This window comes from Oncorhynchus keta, chromosome 9 (genome assembly GCF_023373465.1).
Source record: "Oncorhynchus keta strain PuntledgeMale-10-30-2019 chromosome 9, Oket_V2, whole genome shotgun sequence".
NCBI lineage: Eukaryota > Metazoa > Chordata > Actinopteri > Salmoniformes > Salmonidae > Oncorhynchus > Oncorhynchus keta.
In genome coordinates, this window is record NC_068429.1 from 11071031 (window position 1) to 11090940 (window position 19910).

Genomic DNA, 19910 nt, shown 5'->3' on the forward strand with positions numbered 1-19910 from the left:
ACAGACCATGGTGGAATGGGGACAGGATGGGAACAGTGGCTCATGTGGAACAGACCATGGTGGAATGGGGGACAGGATGGGAACAGTAGCTCATGTGGAACAGACCATGGTGGAATGGGGAACAGGATGGGAACAGTAGGTCATGTGGAATAGATCATGGTGGAATGGGGGACAGGATGAAAACAGTGGCTCATGTGGAACAGACCATGGTGGAATGGGGGACAGGATTGGAACAGTAACTCATGTGGAACAGACCATGGTGGAATGGGGGACAGGATGGGAACAGTAGGTCATGTGGAACAGACCATGGTGGAATGGGGGACAGGATGGGAACAGTAAGTCATGTGGAACAGACCTTGGTGGAACGGGGGACAGGATGGGAACAGTAGGTCATGTGGAACAGACCTTGGTGGAATGGGGGACAGGATGTGAACAGTAGGTCATGTGGAATAGACCTTGGTGGAACGGGGGACAGGATGGGAAGAGTAGGTCATGTGGAACAGACCTTGGTGGAATGGGGGACAGGATGGGAACAGTAGGTCATGTGGAACAGACCATGGTGGAATGGGGGACAGGATGGGAACAGTAGGTCATGTGGAACAGACCTTGGTGGAATGGGGGACAGGATGGGAATGGGAACAGTAGGTCATGTGGAACAGACCTTGGTGGAACGGGGGACAGGATGGGAACATTAACTCATGTGGAACAGACCATGGTGGAATGGGGGACAGGATGGCAACAGTAGGTCATGTGGAATAGACCATGGTGGAATGGGGAACAGGATGGCAACAGTAGGTCATGTGGAACAGACCATGGTGGAATGGGGACAGGATGGGAACAGTGGCTCATGTGGAACAGACCATGGTGGAATGGGGGACAGGATGGGAACAGTAGCTCATGTGGAACAGACCATGGTGGAATGGGGAACAGGATGGGAACAGTAGGTCATGTGGAATAGATCATGGTGGAATGGGGGACAGGATGGAAACAGTGGCTCATGTGGAACAGACCATGGTGGAATGGGGGACAGGATGGGAACAGTAGCTCATGTGGAACAGACCATGGTGGAATGGGGAACAGGATGGGAACAGTAGGTCATGTGGAATAGATCATGGTGGAATGGGGGACAGGATGAAAACAGTGGCTCATGTGGAACAGACCATGGTGGAATGGGGGACAGGATGAGAACAGTAACTCATGTGGAACAGACCTTGGTGGAATGGGGACAGGATGGGAACAGTAGGTCATGTGGAACAGACCATGGTGGAATGGGGGACAGGATGGGAACAGTGGCTCAGATGGAACAGACCATGGTGGAATGGGGGACAGGATGGGAACAGTAGGTCATGTGGAACAGACCTTGGTGGAATGGGGGACAGGATGGGAAGAGTAACTCATGTGGAACAGACCTTGGTGGAATGGGGGACAGGATGGGAAGAGTAACTCATGTGGAACAGACCTTGGTGGAATGGGGGACACAATGGGAACAGTAGGTCATGTGGAACAGACCATGGTGGAATGGGGGCCAGGATGAGAACAGTAGGTCATGTGGAACAGACCATGGTGGAATGGGGGACAGGATGGGAACAGTAGGTCATGTGGAACAGACCTTGGTGGAATGGGGGACAGGATGGGAAGAGTAACTCATGTGGAACAGACCTTGGTGGAATGGGGGACACAATGGGAACAGTAGGTCATGTGGAACAGACCATGGTGGAATGGGGGACAGGATGAGAACAGTAGGTCATGTGGAACAGACCATGGTGGAATGGGGGACAGGATTGGAACAGTAGGTCATGTGGAACAGACCATGGTGGAATGGGGGACAGGATTGGAACAGTAGGTCATGTGGAACAGACCATGGTGGAATGGGGGACAGGATTGGAAGAGTAGGTCATGTGGAACAGACCATGGTGGAATGGGGGACAGGATTGGAACAGTAACTCATGTGGAACAGACCATGGTGGAATGGGGGACAGGATGGGAACAGTAGGTCATGTGGAACAGACCATGGTGGAATGGGGGACAGGATGGGAACAGTAAGTCATGTGGAACAGACCTTGGTGGAATGGGGGACAGGATGGGAACAGTAGGTCATGTGGAACAGACCTTGGTGGAATGGGGGACAGGATGTGAACAGTAGGTCATGTGGAATAGACCTTGGTGGAACGGGGGACAGGATGGGAACAGTAGGTCATGTGGAACAGACCTTGGTGGAATGGGGGACAGGATGGGAACAGTAGGTCATGTGGAACAGACCATGGTGGAATGGGGGACAGGATGGGAACAGTAGGTCATGTGGAACAGACCTTGGTGGAATGGGGGGACAGGATGGGAACAGTAGGTCATGTGGAACAGACCTTGGTGGAACAGGAGGACAGGATGGGAACATTAACTCATGTGGAACAGACCATGGTGGAATGGGGGACAGGATGGCAACAGTAGGTCATGTGGAATAGACCATGGTGGAATGGGGGACAGGATGGCAACAGTAGGTCATGTGGAATAGACCATGGTGGAATGGGGAACAGGATGGCAACAGTAGGTCATGTGGAACAGACCATGGTGGAATGGGGACAGGATGGGAACAGTAGCTGGGGGACAGGATGGGAACTCATGTGGAACAGACCATGGTGGAATGGGGAACAGGATGGGAACAGTAGGTCATGTGGAATAGACCATGGTGGAATGGGGGACAGGATGGAAACAGTGGCTCATGTGGAACAGACCATGGTGGAATCGGGGACAGGATGAGAACAGTAACTCATGTGGAACAGACCTTGGTGGAATGGGGACAGGATGGGAACAGTAGGTCATGTGGAACAGACCATGGTGGAATGGGGGACAGGATGGGAACAGTAGGTCATGTGGAACAGACCATGGTGGAATGGGGGACAGGATTGGAACAGTAGGTCATGTGGAACAGACCATGGTGGAATGGGGGACAGGATTGGAACAGTAGGTCATGTGGAACAGACCATGGTGGAATGGGGTGACAGGATTGGAAGAGTAGGTCATGTGGAACAGACCATGGTGGAATGGGGGACAGGATTGGAACAGTAACTCATGTGGAACAGACCATGGTGGAATGGGGGACAGGATGGGAACAGTAGGTCATGTGGAACAGACCATGGTGGAATGGGGGACAGGATGGGAACAGTAAGTCATGTGGAACAGACCTTGGTGGAACATGGTGGGGGGACAGGATGGGAACAGTAGGTCATGTGGAACAGACCTTGGTGGAATGGGGGACAGGATGTGAACAGTAGGTCATGTGGAATAGACCTTGGTGGAACGGGGGACAGGATGGGAAGAGTAGGTCATGTGGAACAGACCTTGGTGGAATGGGGGACAGGATGGGAACAGTAGGTCATGTGGAACAGACCATGGTGGAATGGGGGACAGGATGGGAACAGTAGGTCATGTGGAACAGACCTTGGTGGAATGGGGGACAGGATGGGAACAGTAGGTCATGTGGAACAGACCTTGGTGGAACGGGGGACAGGATGGGAACATTAACTCATGTGGAACAGACCATGGTGGAATGGGGGACAGGATGGCAACAGTAGGTCATGTGGAATAGACCATGGTGGAATGGGGAACAGGATGGCAACAGTAGGTCATGTGGAACAGACCATGGTGGAATGGGGACAGGATGGGAACAGTGGCTCATGTGGAACAGACCATGGTGGAATGGGGGACAGGATGGGAACAGTAGCTCATGTGGAACAGACCATGGTGGAATGGGGAACAGGATGGGAACAGTAGGTCATGTGGAATAGATCATGGTGGAATGGGGGACAGGATGGAAACAGTGGCTCATGTGGAACAGACCATGGTGGAATGGGGACAGGATGGGAACAGTGGCTCATGTGGAACAGACCATGGTGGAATGGGGGACAGGATGGGAACAGTAGCTCATGTGGAACAGACCATGGTGGAATGGGGAACAGGATGGGAACAGTAGGTCATGTGGAATAGATCATGGTGGAATGGGGGACAGGATGAAAACAGTGGCTCATGTGGAACAGACCATGGTGGAATGGGGGACAGGATTGGAACAGTAACTCATGTGGAACAGACCATGGTGGAATGGGGGACAGGATGGGAACAGTAGGTCATGTGGAACAGACCATGGTGGAATGGGGGACAGGATGGGAACAGTGGCTCAGATGGAACAGACCATGGTGGAATGGGGGACAGGATGGGAACAGTAGGTCATGTGGAACAGACCTTGGTGGAATGGGGGACAGGATGGGAAGAGTAACTCATGTGGAACAGACCTTGGTGGAATGGGGGACAGGATGGGAAGAGTAACTCATGTGGAACAGACCTTGGTGGAATGGGGGACACAATGGGAACAGTAGGTCATGTGGAACAGACCATGGTGGAATGGGGGCCAGGATGAGAACAGTAGGTCATGTGGAACAGACCTTGGTGGAATGGGGGACAGGATGGGAACAGTAGGTCATGTGGAACAGACCTTGGTGGAATGGGGGACAGGATGGGAAGAGTAACTCATGTGGAACAGACCTTGGTGGAATGGGGGACATGGGGAACAGTAGGTCATGTGGAACAGACCATGGTGGAATGGGGGACAGGATGAGAACAGTAGGTCATGTGGAACAGACCATGGTGGAATGGGGAACAGGGGGGACATGTGGGACCATTGGAAACAGTAGGTCATGTGGAACAGACCATGGTGGAATGGGGGACAGGATTGGAACAGTAGGTCATGTGGAACAGACCATGGTGGAATGGGGACAGGATTGGAAGAGTAGGTCATGTGGAACAGACCATGGTGGAATGGGGGACAGGATTGGAACAGTAACTCATGTGGAACAGACCATGGTGGAATGGGGGACAGGATGGGAACAGTAGGTCATGTGGAACAGACCATGGTGGAATGGGGGACAGGATGGGAACAGTAGGTCATGTGGAACAGACCTTGGTGGAATGGGGGACAGGATGGGAACAGTAGGTCATGTGGAACAGACCTTGGTGGAATGGGGGACAGGATGATGAACAGTAGGTCATGTGGAATAGACCTTGGTGGAACAGTAGGGGGACAGGATGGGAACAGTAGGTCATGTGGAACAGACCTTGGTGGAATGGGGGACAGGATGGGAACAGTAGGTCATGTGGAACAGACCATGGTGGAATGGGGGACAGGATGGGAACAGTAGGTCATGTGGAACAGACCTTGGTGGAATGGGGGACAGGATGGGAACAGTGGGTCATGTGGAACAGACCATGGTGGAATGGAGGACAGGATGGGAACATTAACTCATGTGGAACAGACCATGGTGGAATGGGGGACAGGATGGCAACAGTAGGTCATGTGGAATAGACCATGGTGGAATGGGGACAGGATGGCAACAGTAGGTCATGTGGAATAGACCATGGTGGAATGGGGAACAGGATGGCAACAGTAGGTCATGTGGAACAGACCATGGTGGAATGGGGTACAGGATGGGAACAGTAGCTCATGTGGAACAGACCATGGTGGAATGGGGAACAGGATGGGAACAGTAGGTCATGTGGAATAGACCATGGTGGAATGGGGGACAGGATGGAAACAGTGGCTCATGTGGAACAGACCATGGTGGAATCGGGGACAGGATGAGAACAGTAACTCATGTGGAACAGACCTTGGTGGAATGGGGACAGGATGGGAACAGTAGGTCATGTGGAACAGACCATGGTGAAATGGGGGACAGGATGGGAACAGTGGCTCAGATGGAACAGACCATGGTGGAATGGGGGACAGGATGGGAACAGTAGGTCATGTGGAACAGACCTTGGTGGAATGGGGGACAGGATGGGAAGAGTAACTCATGTGGAACAGACCTTGGTGGAATGGGGGACACAATGGGAACAGTAGGTCATGTGGAACAGACCATGGTGGAATGGGGGACAGGATGAGAACAGTAGGTCATGTGGAACAGACCTTGGTGGAATGGGGGACAGGATGGGAACAGTAGGTCATGTGGAACAGACCTTTGCAGCCTCCACCATTTTGGCCGTGGCGTCTGCCAAGAGCTTGGCAGCTGACAGCAGCTTGCGGGAATTCTCCAGGTCCGACTCGCCCTCTGCGTCCATCTTGATGGCGTTGACCAGGTCCGAGGTGGCCTGGGCAAGGATGCGGGCCTGACGCACCATCTCACCTGGAGAGAAGGGAGAGAAACAGCAGTCAATACAGTTTAAATCCTCATTTATTCATCTAGTTTTTACTGAAGTTTAAATACTGATTTATTCATCTAACCTTTATTGATTCTGGCCCTAGGAAAAGGGCAACGGTAGGAGAGGCAGCATTTTGATCTTTCCTTTAATAAACCTCTTAAAACTTCAAAGTCAGGGAGTATTTTACCAACAAATAGTTATACAACAATCCACTTCCACATCATATTTTCATATTAAAATATGTCAAATTAGACTTTTTTTGTACTGCTTTTTGGAAATAAGACAAACATTTGAAATTGCTTTTTGCAAATAGGATGCCATTTTGAGATGCAGACTCCAGAGACATCTCACTTGCTCCTTTTTTCAGGTTCATATACAGTCAATAAACTAAGCAGACCAGACCCAGCTGCTACCACGTTGCTGCCTATGGGAGAGCCACCCCCTTAAGCAAACCTGAACTGTGACCATTTTCTTCAATGGTAAAAGGCATGAGTGGGACATCTTTAATCCACCATCTATGCTATCTCACGCCAATATGACTGCTGACCCTTGACCTCTTTTAGCCCCGCCCCTCCCCTCCCATCCCATCCCCCAGCCTACCGGCATCTCCCATGGAGCTGAAGATGTTCTCGGTGACGTCCAGGATGCGGTCGGTGGCCTCTCCGTGGCGCCCTATGGGCTGGCCTCCGTGGGCGTACTGCTTGATGTGCTGCAGGAGCTCGTTGAGGGCGTGGGTGACGCCTGTGGCAGCGGCGCCCACCTGCTTGAGGAGCCCCTCGTCGCTGGTGGCGCCCTGCGACGCATCCACGCAGCCATCCACCGATTTGGCAACCAGCTTGCCTGCCTCAATCAGCTGCTCCTGGCACACAGGAGAGCTGATGGTGGGAGCGACCACCTGGAGAGAGAGGGAGAGGGGTAAGACAAAAAGGGATAAGGGGAGAAAGGAGAGAAAAAGCAAAGGCAAAGATAGGGGTAAGAAAGGGGGAGAGAGATTTTCATACCGTTCCTGTACAATACAGGGGTATATTGTATTACCGGCAGTGCTCACCAGGGGCACTATTTCTTTCCAAATGTTTGTATTTTGAAGCATAAAACAAATTTAGGCAGCAGGGATCTTGATCCAGGTGGGGATTGATTATCTCTGCTGGAACCAAGAAGCTTGATCTTTCCATCAAGCCGCTTAGATAGCTAGTTAGCAAACCAAATGCATAGCTGGAGCCCCAAGCTGGATATAATTTATCTGACACATCTTAGATAACACGGAGGTGCACCCGAGCTTTATGGGACCCCCAATTTACAGTATTGAAAAAAAATACCCCTATAAACGGTATTCCGTCCAAGTCTAAATGACAAACATGGGACAATAGATGGTTAGTGTGTGGTAAAGATGTTGGGGTTCTCTTCTCTTACCCGGGTGCAAGCCACCAGTTGGGAGGTGGATAGGGCACATTGGGTCGCTGCGGCGATGACGCGGTTCTGGAGTGCAGAGTCCTCTGTCTTTTGGGCCACGTTCTTTGCTTTGAGCACCAGAGCGGCGGCGGCGTTAGCCACGGCTTTAGCCAGCTGCATAAGCATGTCCTGAGAACGGCAGGGATGACACAGGCTAGTTAGCATGCTTGTTAGCATGTAGCATAAAGTCAATTAAAGGCATGCTTAAGTGGAAGGAGAAAATATCATTTTGACCATTCCATACCAGGCCCATCAACGATGCTCTGTTTTGATTGAGACTGTGGTTCATTGTGAGTGTCTTTAGCCTGAGTACCAGACTGTTTCTGCTTTAGTTAACTTGTTGTTGTTGTCGTAGCAAATAAGACGACAGTGTAGCATTGTTGAGAACAGAAACAGTGTGACACCGAGGTTATATAGGGTGAAAAGATTGTGGGTCAACTATGTAACAATTATTTTGGTAAGAATTAGGATCAATTTAATTATTCTGAAAAGAATTGTCCTCTTCAGGAAGAGTACTCAAATGTTAAGGTCCATTTTGGCAAATTCAATTAAGTAAAGAGATTAGAGAAATAGCCTCTATTAGAGACGAAAATTAGAGACTTTTCCAGTTTTAAAATCTGTCCTGCCGAACACACCACAGTTTACAGTCTGACCTGAATTCAGTGGTAGCCAGTTTTAGCACAAAGGTGAATAGAAGGCCCTATTGATGACCCTACTATTTATAATGGCCTCTGAGGATTCTTTTTGAAATATATTTTTCACACCCCTTTTTCAAGGTATCCAATTGGTAGTTACAGTCTTACAGTCTACAGTCTAATCGCTGCAACTCCCGTACGGTCTCGGGAGAGTCGAAGGTCGAGTGCCGTGCGTCCTCAAACACAACCCAACCAAGCCGTACTGCTTCTAGACACAATGCAGGCTTAACCTGGAAGCCAGCCGCACCAATGTGTCGGAGGAAACACCGTACACCTAGCGACCGTGTTAGCATGCATGCACCTGGCCCGCCACAGGAGTCGCTAGAGTGCGATGGGACAAGAACATCCCTTCCGACCAAACCCTCCCCTAACGATGCAGGGCCAATTGTGCGCTGCCCCATGGGTGTCCCGGTCGCGGCCGGCTGTGACAGAGCCTGGATCTCATCACAGCTACACTGCGATGCAGTGCCTTAGACCACTGCTCCACTCAGGAAGTGGCCTCCAAGGATTCTTTCCATAGAAGCCAAGCTAAGCCTACATCCCAAATAGCACACTATTCCCTACATAGAGCACTACATTTGACCAGAGCCTTAGTACACTATGTAGGGAATATGGTGCCATTTGTGACAGAGTGCTTCATATTCATTGGCTTAAACATAAATATACTATGGTATAACCCATCCAGGCTGGGGAGGAGGGGAGACTCAAGCCTGGTGGCTCCAAAGACAATCATCAACTCTATCCTGCCTTTAGCTGTTGGTCTTTTTGTCTTCCCCACAAGTCGGGACTTCAGGAACATACCAGCATTCTCTACCCTCCAAAGGTAATATAAGGACATTCTACAAGGTTATGGGGTGGGCTAGCTAATGCAGCTACAGTACAGAATGACTAAAAATGGCATATTAATGTATATTTTGTCAACGAGCTGACTAAGAGTCTGGGTTTGACATTGATACTGGTTTTGGGTCTGGGATATTTCAAAAACATGTGCAACTGTTTATATTGTGACTCGTGATAGATATATTTAAACTAAAGAATGTGCTTTTTTGTGCTTCCAAAACCTGTTACTTCACGTTTGGAAGCGCAAAAACAGAGTGACTAAGGGGGTGGGGGAGTAACTAGGAGGGAGAAAAGTGACTGGGGGAGAGAAAAGTATCTGAGGGGGAGAAGAGACTGGGGTGGAGAGGGGGAGAAAAGTGACTGAGGGGAGGGGGAGAAGTGACTGGGGGATAAGAGACTTGGGTGGAGGGGGGAGTGACTTAGGGGAGGGGGTGACTGAGGGGAGAGAAGAGACTGGGGGAGAAGAGACTTGGGTGGAGGGGAGAGAAGAGATTAGGGTGGAGAGAATAGGGAGTAGGGGGAGAGAAAAGTGACTAAGGGCTCTCTAGGTGTGTCAAAAGATGATACGTGGAAGCCGAGGGACTCCAGCCGTGACATCTGAAGTGCCAGACACAAGCGGTGGGCTAACAACGCGGTGGGCTAACAACGCGGTGGGCTAACAACGCGGTGGGCTAACAACGCGGTGGGCTAACAACGCGGTGGGCAAACGCACGCACGCACAGTTGGTGGACAAACAAACGCCCGCACGGTCGGTGGGCTAACGCACGGTCGGTGGGCTAACGCACGGACGGTGGGCTAACGCACGGACGGTGGGCTAACGCACGGTCGGTGGGCTAACGCACGGTCGGTGGGCTAACGCACGGACGGTGGGCTAACGCACGGACGGTGGGCTAACGCACGGTCGGTGGGCTAACGCACGGTCGGTGGGCTAACGCACGGTCGGCTAACGCACGGTCGGTGGGCTAACGCACGGTAGGCTAACACACGGTAGGCTAACACACGGTAGGCTAACACACGGTAGGCTAACACATGGTTGTCATCGAGGAGAGACAGGATATTAGCAACAGGGTCTCTGCAAAAGCTAATCTAGCAAACACTCATCAGCCTCCGCACTACTCCAGAGATTATTTTTATGCAGTTTAGAAGGTGTTTGAGTGGGATTATTGACATCACAACAGAGGAGTTGGGCAGCTCTCCCTGCATGTTGTTTTGTGAAGGAGTAGGGGGAGGAGGCAGAAAAAGGGAGGGGGAGGGAAAAAAACCCCAGAGGACTTTGTGGGAGCTGCGGTCAGGCTGCATTCCACAAGCATTTATGAACAGGCATTAGCCGGCCTACTTATTTCTCCACAATATGTTCTCTGCGCTCGCTCAGTCATTGTGTGGTAGGCTATATCATCACTTAGGTGTAACATTACAGATACTTCGTCACATTTTCAGTTGAAGTGCTTCCCTCAATACATGTATAGACTATTATAAATAACTCCACATTAAAACAACAACTCCAACACCTTCACCAAAGGTCACTGTCGTTTTGTCCCATTTTAAAAAGGTTAAATAGTGTATTCAAAACCTGTTGCCAATTCTCTTAGAGAAAACAATTGGTAACAGGCTTCCCACCACTTATCGAAACAGATCCCCTACTACTACTATTGTTAAACCCTTCATTTAATATTGGAAACAATCGTTAAAACAGACATTCCCTGTATATCTTCATGTACAGCAGTATCCTAGACCTCAATGCAACCACATTAAGAGTTAATAATCAACCCAGTACCCTACAAATGGAAACTACTGTTTGGACAGGGCATAAGACTCGTTTGGACAGGGCAGACGCCTCGTTTGGACAGGGCAGACGCCTCGTTTGGACAGGGCAGACGCCTCGTTTGGACAGGGCAGAAGTCTCGTTTGGACAGGGCAGAAGTCTCGTTTGGACAGGGCAGAAGTCTCGTTTGGACAGGGCAGAAGTCTCGTTTGGACAGGGCAGAAGTCTCGTTTGGACAGGGCAGAAGTTTGGACAGGGCAGAAGTCTCGTTCGGACAGGGCAGAAGTCTCGTTTGGACAGGGCAGAAGTCTCGTTTGGACAGGGCAGAAGTCTCGTTCGGACAGGGCAGAAGTCTCGTTCGGACAGGGCAGAAGTCTCGTTCGGACAGGGCAGAAGTCTCGTTCGGACAGGGCAGAAGTCTCGTTCGGACAGGGCAGAAGTCTCGTTCGGACAGGGCAGAAGTCTCGTTCGGACAGGGCAGAAGTCTCGTTCGGACAGGGCAGAAGTCTCGTTCGGACAGGGCAGAAGTCTCGTTTGGACAGGGCAGAAGTCTCGTTTGGACAGGGCAGAATACGATCATGTAAATACAGTTCACCTTTTAATCCCTGGGTTAACTTTTCTCATCTGAAACTCAAAGTTTCTCTCAGTGCGTTGGGCTATTCAGCTGTTGCATACTTTCATAATCAAATGCGTTTGAGAGCTACTTGCTCTTTCTGCGTGTCAATAATCAAAACCTATAAGAAAACCGAGAGCATTTTGAGTACCTGAAGATATGCAAGAGATATGCAAGAGAAACTGAACAAAACTGCTGTCAAATGCTTATTATACAGTTAGAAATGACAAGAATACACTACTAGATGATGTTACACCAGTGTGGTCCATATCAATTACAGTGAAAGATCCAAGAACGATTAGTTTGATTGGCCATTGGGAGTGACAGTGAATCGCATAGGCTCATCTTTCGAGGACACGTTTGTTACCAGCATGTGACTATAAGTGGAGACGCTCCGCCTTGCACCCCTGAAAGATCCTTTACCTAGAAACTGACCAATGCAGGTGTAAAAAAAAAAAAGAGGGGGTTATAGTAAATCACACAGTACTGCACAAATTATTACCACAATCTCTACATAGGGAACTGATCAGGACCGTGTTCTGACCTAAGATCCTAAGAAAACTTAAACTTGCAAATCAGAGTGTTGAAAGCAATGGACGAAGGGCTGAATCCTAACTTCCAGGATTTTTCACTGAGCCATTTATTGATGTCAATGGGAGACTAAATGAACGTTTGACGTAAGTGGAAGTTAGAATTTGCCCCAAGTCTGAAAACGGTCAACTTGTTTTCTTGTGGCGAAGTCCCACTTTCAGAGTGTCAGTTTAGTTCACTTTGGACTGGGTCATGGTTGGCCTACCTGAAAGCGGGGGTCGGCGTCCGTCTCTCCGATGTGAGACAGCAGCTCGCCACTGGCCTGGCCCACGTTGCCTGCAGCCTGCAGAAGGTTCTGACGGGGCTGATGGGTAAAAAAAAAAAAGATGCCCAAAAAGCACAGGTTACATGACTGAAGAAAAGCCATCATGAAGGGAATCTTTAACATCTTATGCATGAAGATGGTTTCACGTTAACTTACAGGTGACATTGGTCATGTCCAGTAAGCACAAAATGGGAGAAAACATTTTAATAAGAACACAGATTTTCAATTTTAGCTTTTTACACCATGCGCTTTTCTGAACATTATCATTGTGCGACACAGAAACAGGAAGTACACAAAAATGGCTAAGCCTTCGGTGTGTTACTTCAGTATTCAGTGTGTGCTCGTGCGTGTTACCTCAGTGTTGGCTGGCTGGGCGGTCTTCAGCATGTCGGACACGGCACACGCCAGGTTCTTGGCAGCCCCCAACAACTGGTTTCCGTTGCCTCCCTCATCCTCCATGAGGGCGGCGAGCAGCTTGACCCCCTTGGACATCTCCGTTAGGTTGGAGGAGATGGTGGTCACGGCACAGCCCACCGCAGTGTAGTCTGTCTCTGCTGGGTCGCCTATTGTTGAGGGGGACAGACAGACATGTTTAGGTTTCAATACTTTGTGGGCAGTCCTTTAAGCACTACACCTATGGTGAAGGGGACAGACAGATGTTGAGGGGAACTTCATGAGCAGTCCTCACGTGGTCTATGAGGGGAACTTCATGAGCAGTCCTCAGATGGTTTATGAGGGGAACTTCATGAGCAGCCCCCACGTGGTCTATGAGGGGAACTTCATGAGCAGCCCCCACGTGGTCTATGAGGGGAACTTCATGAGCAGCCCCCACGTGGTCTATGAGGGGAACTTCATGAGCAGCCCCCACGTGGTCTATGAGGGGAACTTCATGAGCAGCCCCCACGTGGTCTATGAGGGGAACTTCATGAGCAGTCCTCAGGTGGTCTATGAGGGGAACTTCATGAGCAGTCCTCACGTGGTCTATGAGGGGAACTTCATGAGCAGTCCTCACGTGGTCTATGAGGGGAACTTCATGAGCAGCCCCCACGTGGTCTATGAGGGGAACTTCATGAGCAGCCCCCACGTGGTCTATGAGGGGAACTTCATGAGCAGCCCTCAGGTGGTCTATGAGGGGAACTTCATGAGCAGTCCTCAGGTGGTCTATGAGGGGAACTTCATGAGCAGTCCTCAGGTGGTCTATGAGGGGAACTTCATGAGCAGTCCTCATGTGGTCTATGAGGGGAACTTCATGAGCAGCCCCCACGTTGTCTATGAGGGGAACGTCATGAGCAGTCCTCACGTGGTCTATGAGGGGAACGTCATGAGCAGCCCCCACATGGTTTATGAGGGGAACTTCATGAGCAATCCTCACATGGTCTATGAGGGGAACTTCATGAGCAGTCCTCACGTGGTCTATGAGGGGAACTTCATGAGCAGTCCTCAGATGGTTTATGAGGGGAACTTCATGAGCAGCCCCCACGTGGTCTATGAGGGGAACTTCATGAGCAGCCCCCACGTGGTCTATGAGGGGAACTTCATGAGCAGCCCCCACGTGGTCTATGAGGGGAACTTCATGAGCAGCCCCCACGTGGTCTATGAGGGGAACTTCATGAGCAGCCCCCACGTGGTCTATGAGGGGAACTTCATGAGCAGTCCTCAGGTGGTCTATGAGGGGAACTTCATGAGCAGTCCTCACGTGGTCTATGAGGGGAACTTCATGAGCAGTCCTCACGTGGTCTATGAGGGGAACTTCATGAGCAGCCCCCACGTGGTCTATGAGGGGAACTTCATGAGCAGCCCCCACGTGGTCTATGAGGGGAACTTCATGAGCAGCCCTCAGGTGGTCTATGAGGGGAACTTCATGAGCAGTCCTCAGGTGGTCTATGAGGGGAACTTCATGAGCAGTCCTCAGGTGGTCTATGAGGGGAACTTCATGAGCAGTCCTCACGTGGTCTATGAGGGGAACTTCATGAGCAGCCCCCACGTTGTCTATGAGGGGAACGTCATGAGCAGTCCTCACGTGTTCTATGAGGGGAACGTCATGAGCAGCCCCCACATGGTTTATGAGGGGAACTTCATGAGCAATCCTCACATGGTCTATGAGGGGAACTTCATGAGCAGTCCTCACGTGGTCTATGAGGGGAGCTTCATGAGCAGTCCTCACATGGTCTATGAGGGGAACTTCATGAGCAGTCCTCACGTGGTCTATGAGGGGAGCTTCATGAGCAGTCCTCACGTGGTCTATGAGGGGAATGTCATGAGCAGTCCTCACGTGGTCTATGAGGGGAACTTCATGAGCAGTCCTCACGTGGTCTATGAGGGGAACTTCATGAGCAGTCCTCACGTGGTCTATGAGGGGAACTTCATGAGCAGTCCTCACGTGGTCTATGAGGGGAACGTCATGAGCAGTCCTCACGTGGTCTATGAGGGGAACGTCATGAGCAGTCCTCACGTGGTCTATGAGGGGAACTTCATGAGCAGTCCTCACGTGGTCTATGAGGGGAACGTCATGAGCAATCCTCACGTGGTCTATGAGGGGAACGTCATGAGCAGTCCTCACGTGGTCTATGAGGGGAACGTCATGAGCAGCCCCCACGTGGTTTATGAGGGGAACTTCATGAGCAATCCTCACGTGGTCTATGAGGGGAACATCATGAGCAGCCCCCACGTGGTTTATGAGGGGAACTTCATGAGCAATCCTCACATGGTCTATGAGGGGAACTTCATGAGCAGTCCTCACATGGTCTATGAGGGGAACTTCATGAGCAGTCCTCACGTGGTCTATGAGGGGAACTTCATGAGCAGCCCCCACGTGGTCTATGAGGGGAACTTCATGAGCAGCCCCCACGTGGTCTATGAGGGGAACTTCATGAGCAGTCCTCAGATGGTTTATGAGGGGAACTTCATGAGCAGCCCCCACGTGGTCTATGAGGGGAACTTCATGAGCAGCCCCCACGTGGTCTATGAGGGGAACTTCATGAGCAGCCCCCACGTGGTCTATGAGGGGAACTTCATGAGCAGCCCCCACGTGGTCTATGAGGGGAACTTCATGAGCAGCCCCCACGTGGTCTATGAGGGGAACTTCATGAGCAGCCCTCAGGTGGTCTATGAGGGGAACTTCATGAGCAGTCCTCAGGTGGTCTATGAGGGGAACTTCATGAGCAGTCCTCACGTGGTCTATGAGGGGAACTTCATGAGCAGCCCCCACGTTGTCTATGAGGGGAACGTCATGAGCAGTCCTCACGTGGTCTATGAGGGGGACGTCATGAGCAGCCCCCGCGTGGTTTATAAGGGGAACTTCATGAGCAATCCTCACGTGGTCTATGAGGGGAACGTCATGAGCAGCCCCCACGTGGTTTATGAGGGGAACTTCATGAGCAATCCTCACATGGTCTATGAGGGGAACTTCATGAGCAGTCCTCACGTGGTCTATGAGGGGAGCTTCATGAGCAGTCCTCACATGGTCTATGAGGGGAACTTCATGAGCAGTCCTCACGTGGTCTATGAGGGGAGCTTCATGAGCAGTCCTCACGTGGTCTATGAGGGGAATGTCATGAGCAGTCCTCACGTGGTCTATGAGGGGAACTTCATGAGCAGTCCTCACATGGTCTATGAGGGGAACTTCATGAGCAGTCCTCACGTGGTCTATGAGGGGAACTTCATGAGCAGTCCTCACGTGGTCTATGAGGGGAACGTCATGAGCAGTCCTCACGTGGTCTATGAGGGGAACTTCATGAGCAGTCCTCACGTGGTCTATGAGGGGAACGTCATGAGCAATCCTCACGTGGTCTATGAGGGGAACGTCATGAGCAGTCCTCACGTGGTCTATGAGGGGAACGTCATGAGCAGCCCCCACGTGGTTTATGAGGGGAACTTCATGAGCAATCCTCACGTGGTCTATGAGGGGAACATCATGAGCAGCCCCCACGTGGTTTATGAGGGGAACTTCATGAGCAATCCTCACATGGTCTATGAGGGGAACTTCATGAGCAGTCCTCACATGGTCTATGAGGGGAGCTTCATGAGCAGTCCTCACGTGGTCTATGAGGGGAACGTCATGAGCAATCCTCACGTGGTCTATGAGGGGAACGTCATGAGCAGTCCTCACGTGGTCTATGAGGGGAATGTCATGAGCAGTCCTCACGTGGTCTATGAGGGGAACTTCATGAGCAGTCCTCACATGGTCTATGAGGGGAACTTCATGAGCAGTCCTCACGTGGTCTATGAGGGGAATGTCATGAGCAGTCCTCACGTGGTCTATGAGGGGAACTTCATGAGCAGTCCTCACATGGTCTATGAGGGGAACTTCATGAGCAGTCCTCACATGGTCTATGAGGGGAACTTCATGAGCAGTCCTCACGTGGTCTATGAGGGGAACGTCATGAGCAGTCCTCACGTGGTCTATGAGGGGAACTTCATGAGCAGTCCTCACGTGGTCTATGAGGGGAACGTCATGAGCAATCCTCACGTGGTCTATGAGGGGAACTTCATGAGCAGTCCTCACGTGGTCTATGAGGGGAACGTCATGAGCAGTCCTCACGTGGTCTATGAGGGGAACGTCATGAGCAGCCCCCACGTGGTTTATGAGGGGAACTTCATGAGCAATCCTCACGTGGTCTATGAGGGGAACATCATGAGCAGCCCCCACGTGGTTTATGAGGGGAACTTCATGAGCAATCCTCACATGGTCTATGAGGGGAACTTCATGAGCAGTCCTCACATGGTCTATGAGGGGAGCTTCATGAGCAGTCCTCACGTGGTCTATGAGGGGAACGTCATGAGCAGTCCTCACGTGGTCTATGAGGGGAACGTCACGAGCAGCCCCCAGGTGGTCTCAGTTGGTATCCTCACGTGGTCTATGAGGGGAACTTCATGAGCAGTCCTCACGTGGTCTATGAGGGGAATGTCATGAGCAGTCCTCACGTGGTCTATGAGGGGAACTTCATGAGCAGTCCTCACATGGTCTATGAGGGGAACTTCATGAGCAGTCCTCACGTGGTCTATGAGGGGAACTTCATGAGCAGTCCTCACGTGGTCTATGAGGGGAACGTCATGAGCAGTCCTCACGTGGTCTATGAGGGGAACTTCATGAGCAGTCCTCACGTGGTCTATGAGGGGAACGTCATGAGCAATCCTCACGTGGTCTATGAGGGGAACGTCATGAGCAGCCCCCACGTGGTTTATGAGGGGAACTTCATGAGCAATCCTCACGTGGTCTATGAGGGGAACATCATGAGCAGCCCCCACGTGGTTTATGAGGGGAACTTCATGAGCAATCCTCACATGGTCTATGAGGGGAACTTCATGAGCAGTCCTCACATGGTCTATGAGGGGAGCTTCATGAGCAGTCCTCACGTGGTCTATGAGGGGAACGTCATGAGCAGTCCTCACGTGGTCTATGAGGGGAACGTCACGAGCAGCCCCCAGGTGGTCTCAGTTGGTATCCTCACGTGGTCTATGAGGGGAACTTCATGAGCAATCCTCACGTGGTCTATGAGGGGAACTTCATGAGCAGTCCTCACGTGGTCTATAAGGGGAACTTCATGAGCAGTCCTCACGTGGTCTATGAGGGGAACGTCATGAGCAGTCCTCACGTGGTCTATGAGGGGAACTTCATGAGCAGTCCTCACGTGGTCTATGAGGGGAACTTCATGAGCAGTCCTCACGTGGTCAATGCTGCTGCTTTGTTTTATATATTCCACCCAGAGTCAATATTTAAGCTGAAAAAGCCTTTACATATCTAGTTAAAGGACATTACAATGCAGAATCTAAATACCTTTTTATAAAAAAATAAAATCATTTAAGCTGTATTTCTACATGTAATTGTCATTGAGATAAAATCTATTTCACAAGAGAGACCTGTAATTGAATTAAGCATGCCTGTGAAAAAGGCAATCCCATATCAACTGGTTCTTCGAGACAGATATAAACAGTGGTGTAAAGTAATTCAGTAAACATTATTTTAAGTACTACTTAAGTCGTTTTTTGAGGTATCTGTACTTTACTATTTATATTTTTGACTACTTTTACTTCACTATATTCCTTAAGAAAATATTGTACTTTTTACTCCATACATTTCACTTGACAACCAAAAGTATTCGTTACATGTTGAATGCTTAGCAGGGGAGGAAAATAGTCAAATTCACACACTTATCAACAGAACATCTCTGGTTATCCCTACTGCCTCTGATCTGGAGGATTCACTAAACAGAGAACATCTCTGGTCTTCCCTACTGCCTCTGATCTGGAGGACTCACTAAACAGAGAACATCTCTGGTTATCCCTACTGCCTCTGATCTGGAGGATTCACTAAACAGAGAACATCTCTGGTCATCCCTACTGCCTCTGATCTGGAGGATCACTAAACAGAGAACATCTCTGGACTCTGATCTGGAGGATTCACTAAACAGAGAACATCTCTGGTCATCCCTACTGCCTCTGATCTGGAGGACTCACTAAACAGAGAACATCTCTGGTCATCCCTACTGCCTCTGATCTGGAGGATTCACTAAACAGAGAACATCTCTGGTCATCCCTACTGCCTCTGATCTGGAGGACTCACTAAACAGAGAACATCTCTGGTCTTCCCTACTGCCTCTGATCTGGAGGACTCACTAAACAGAGAACATCTCTGGTCATCCCTACTGCCTCTGATCTGGAGGATTCACTAAACAGAGAACATCTCTGGTCTTCCCTACTGCCTCTGATCTGGAGGACTCACTAAACAGAGAACATCCCTGGTCATCCCTACTGCCTCTGATCTGGAGGACTCACTAAACAGAGAACATCCTGGTTATCCCTACCGCCAGTGATCTGATCTGGAGCCTCTGACTCACTAAACAGAGAACATCTCTGGTTATCCCTACTGCCTCTGATCTGGAGGACTCACTAAACAGAGAACATCCCTGGTCATCACTACTGCCTCTGATCTGGAGGACTCACTAAACAGAGAACATCTCTGGTCCATCCCTACTGCCTCTGATCTGGAGGACTCACTAAACACACATGCTTTGTTTGTAAATTATGTCCGAGGGTTGGAGTGTGCCCGTGGCTTTCCGTATGTTTTAAAAATAAGAAAATGGTGCCATCTGGTTTCCTTAATATAAGGAATTTGAAATTATTTATACTTTTGATACTTAAGTATATTTTAAATCAAATACTTTTAGACTTCCTCAATTAATATTTAACTGGGTGACTTTCACTTTTACTTGAGTCATTTTCTATGAAGGTATCTTTACTTTTACTCCAGTATGACAGTTGAGTACTTCTTCCACCACTGGATAGAAATGACCACAACATCCATTGTTGGTATCCACAGTGAAGAGACGGTACCTGCGGTGAGATTGACCATAGAGGCCGTCCCGGCTGTGATGGCGTCAACCTGGGAGTGGATCTCGTGTTTGGACTCGTCCATCTTGTTCTTACGCCAGGCTTGGGAGGCCTTGATCACGGGAAGACACAGATCACATTGACATTAAAACTATTTTCTACACAACTTACATGAAAAATACA

General features: G+C 50.2%; 1 protein-coding gene across 3 annotated transcripts in view; it reads right to left on the minus strand.

The window, feature by feature from the left end:
• tln1 (talin 1) overlaps positions 1-19910 on the minus strand; it is a 174657-nt gene that overhangs the window by 84911 nt on the left and 69836 nt on the right. For all 3 annotated transcript variants that reach the window (XM_052525129.1, XM_052525130.1, XM_052525131.1), the window contains exons 16-21: positions 19731-19839; positions 12753-12961; positions 12339-12437; positions 7594-7761; positions 6784-7078; positions 6001-6167 (exon numbers count right to left, since the gene is read on the minus strand). In XM_052525129.1, the coding sequence (XP_052381089.1) occupies positions 6001-6167; positions 6784-7078; positions 7594-7761; positions 12339-12437; positions 12753-12961; positions 19731-19839 (1047 nt within the window). The remainder of the gene's footprint in view (positions 1-6000; positions 6168-6783; positions 7079-7593; positions 7762-12338; positions 12438-12752; positions 12962-19730; positions 19840-19910) is intronic.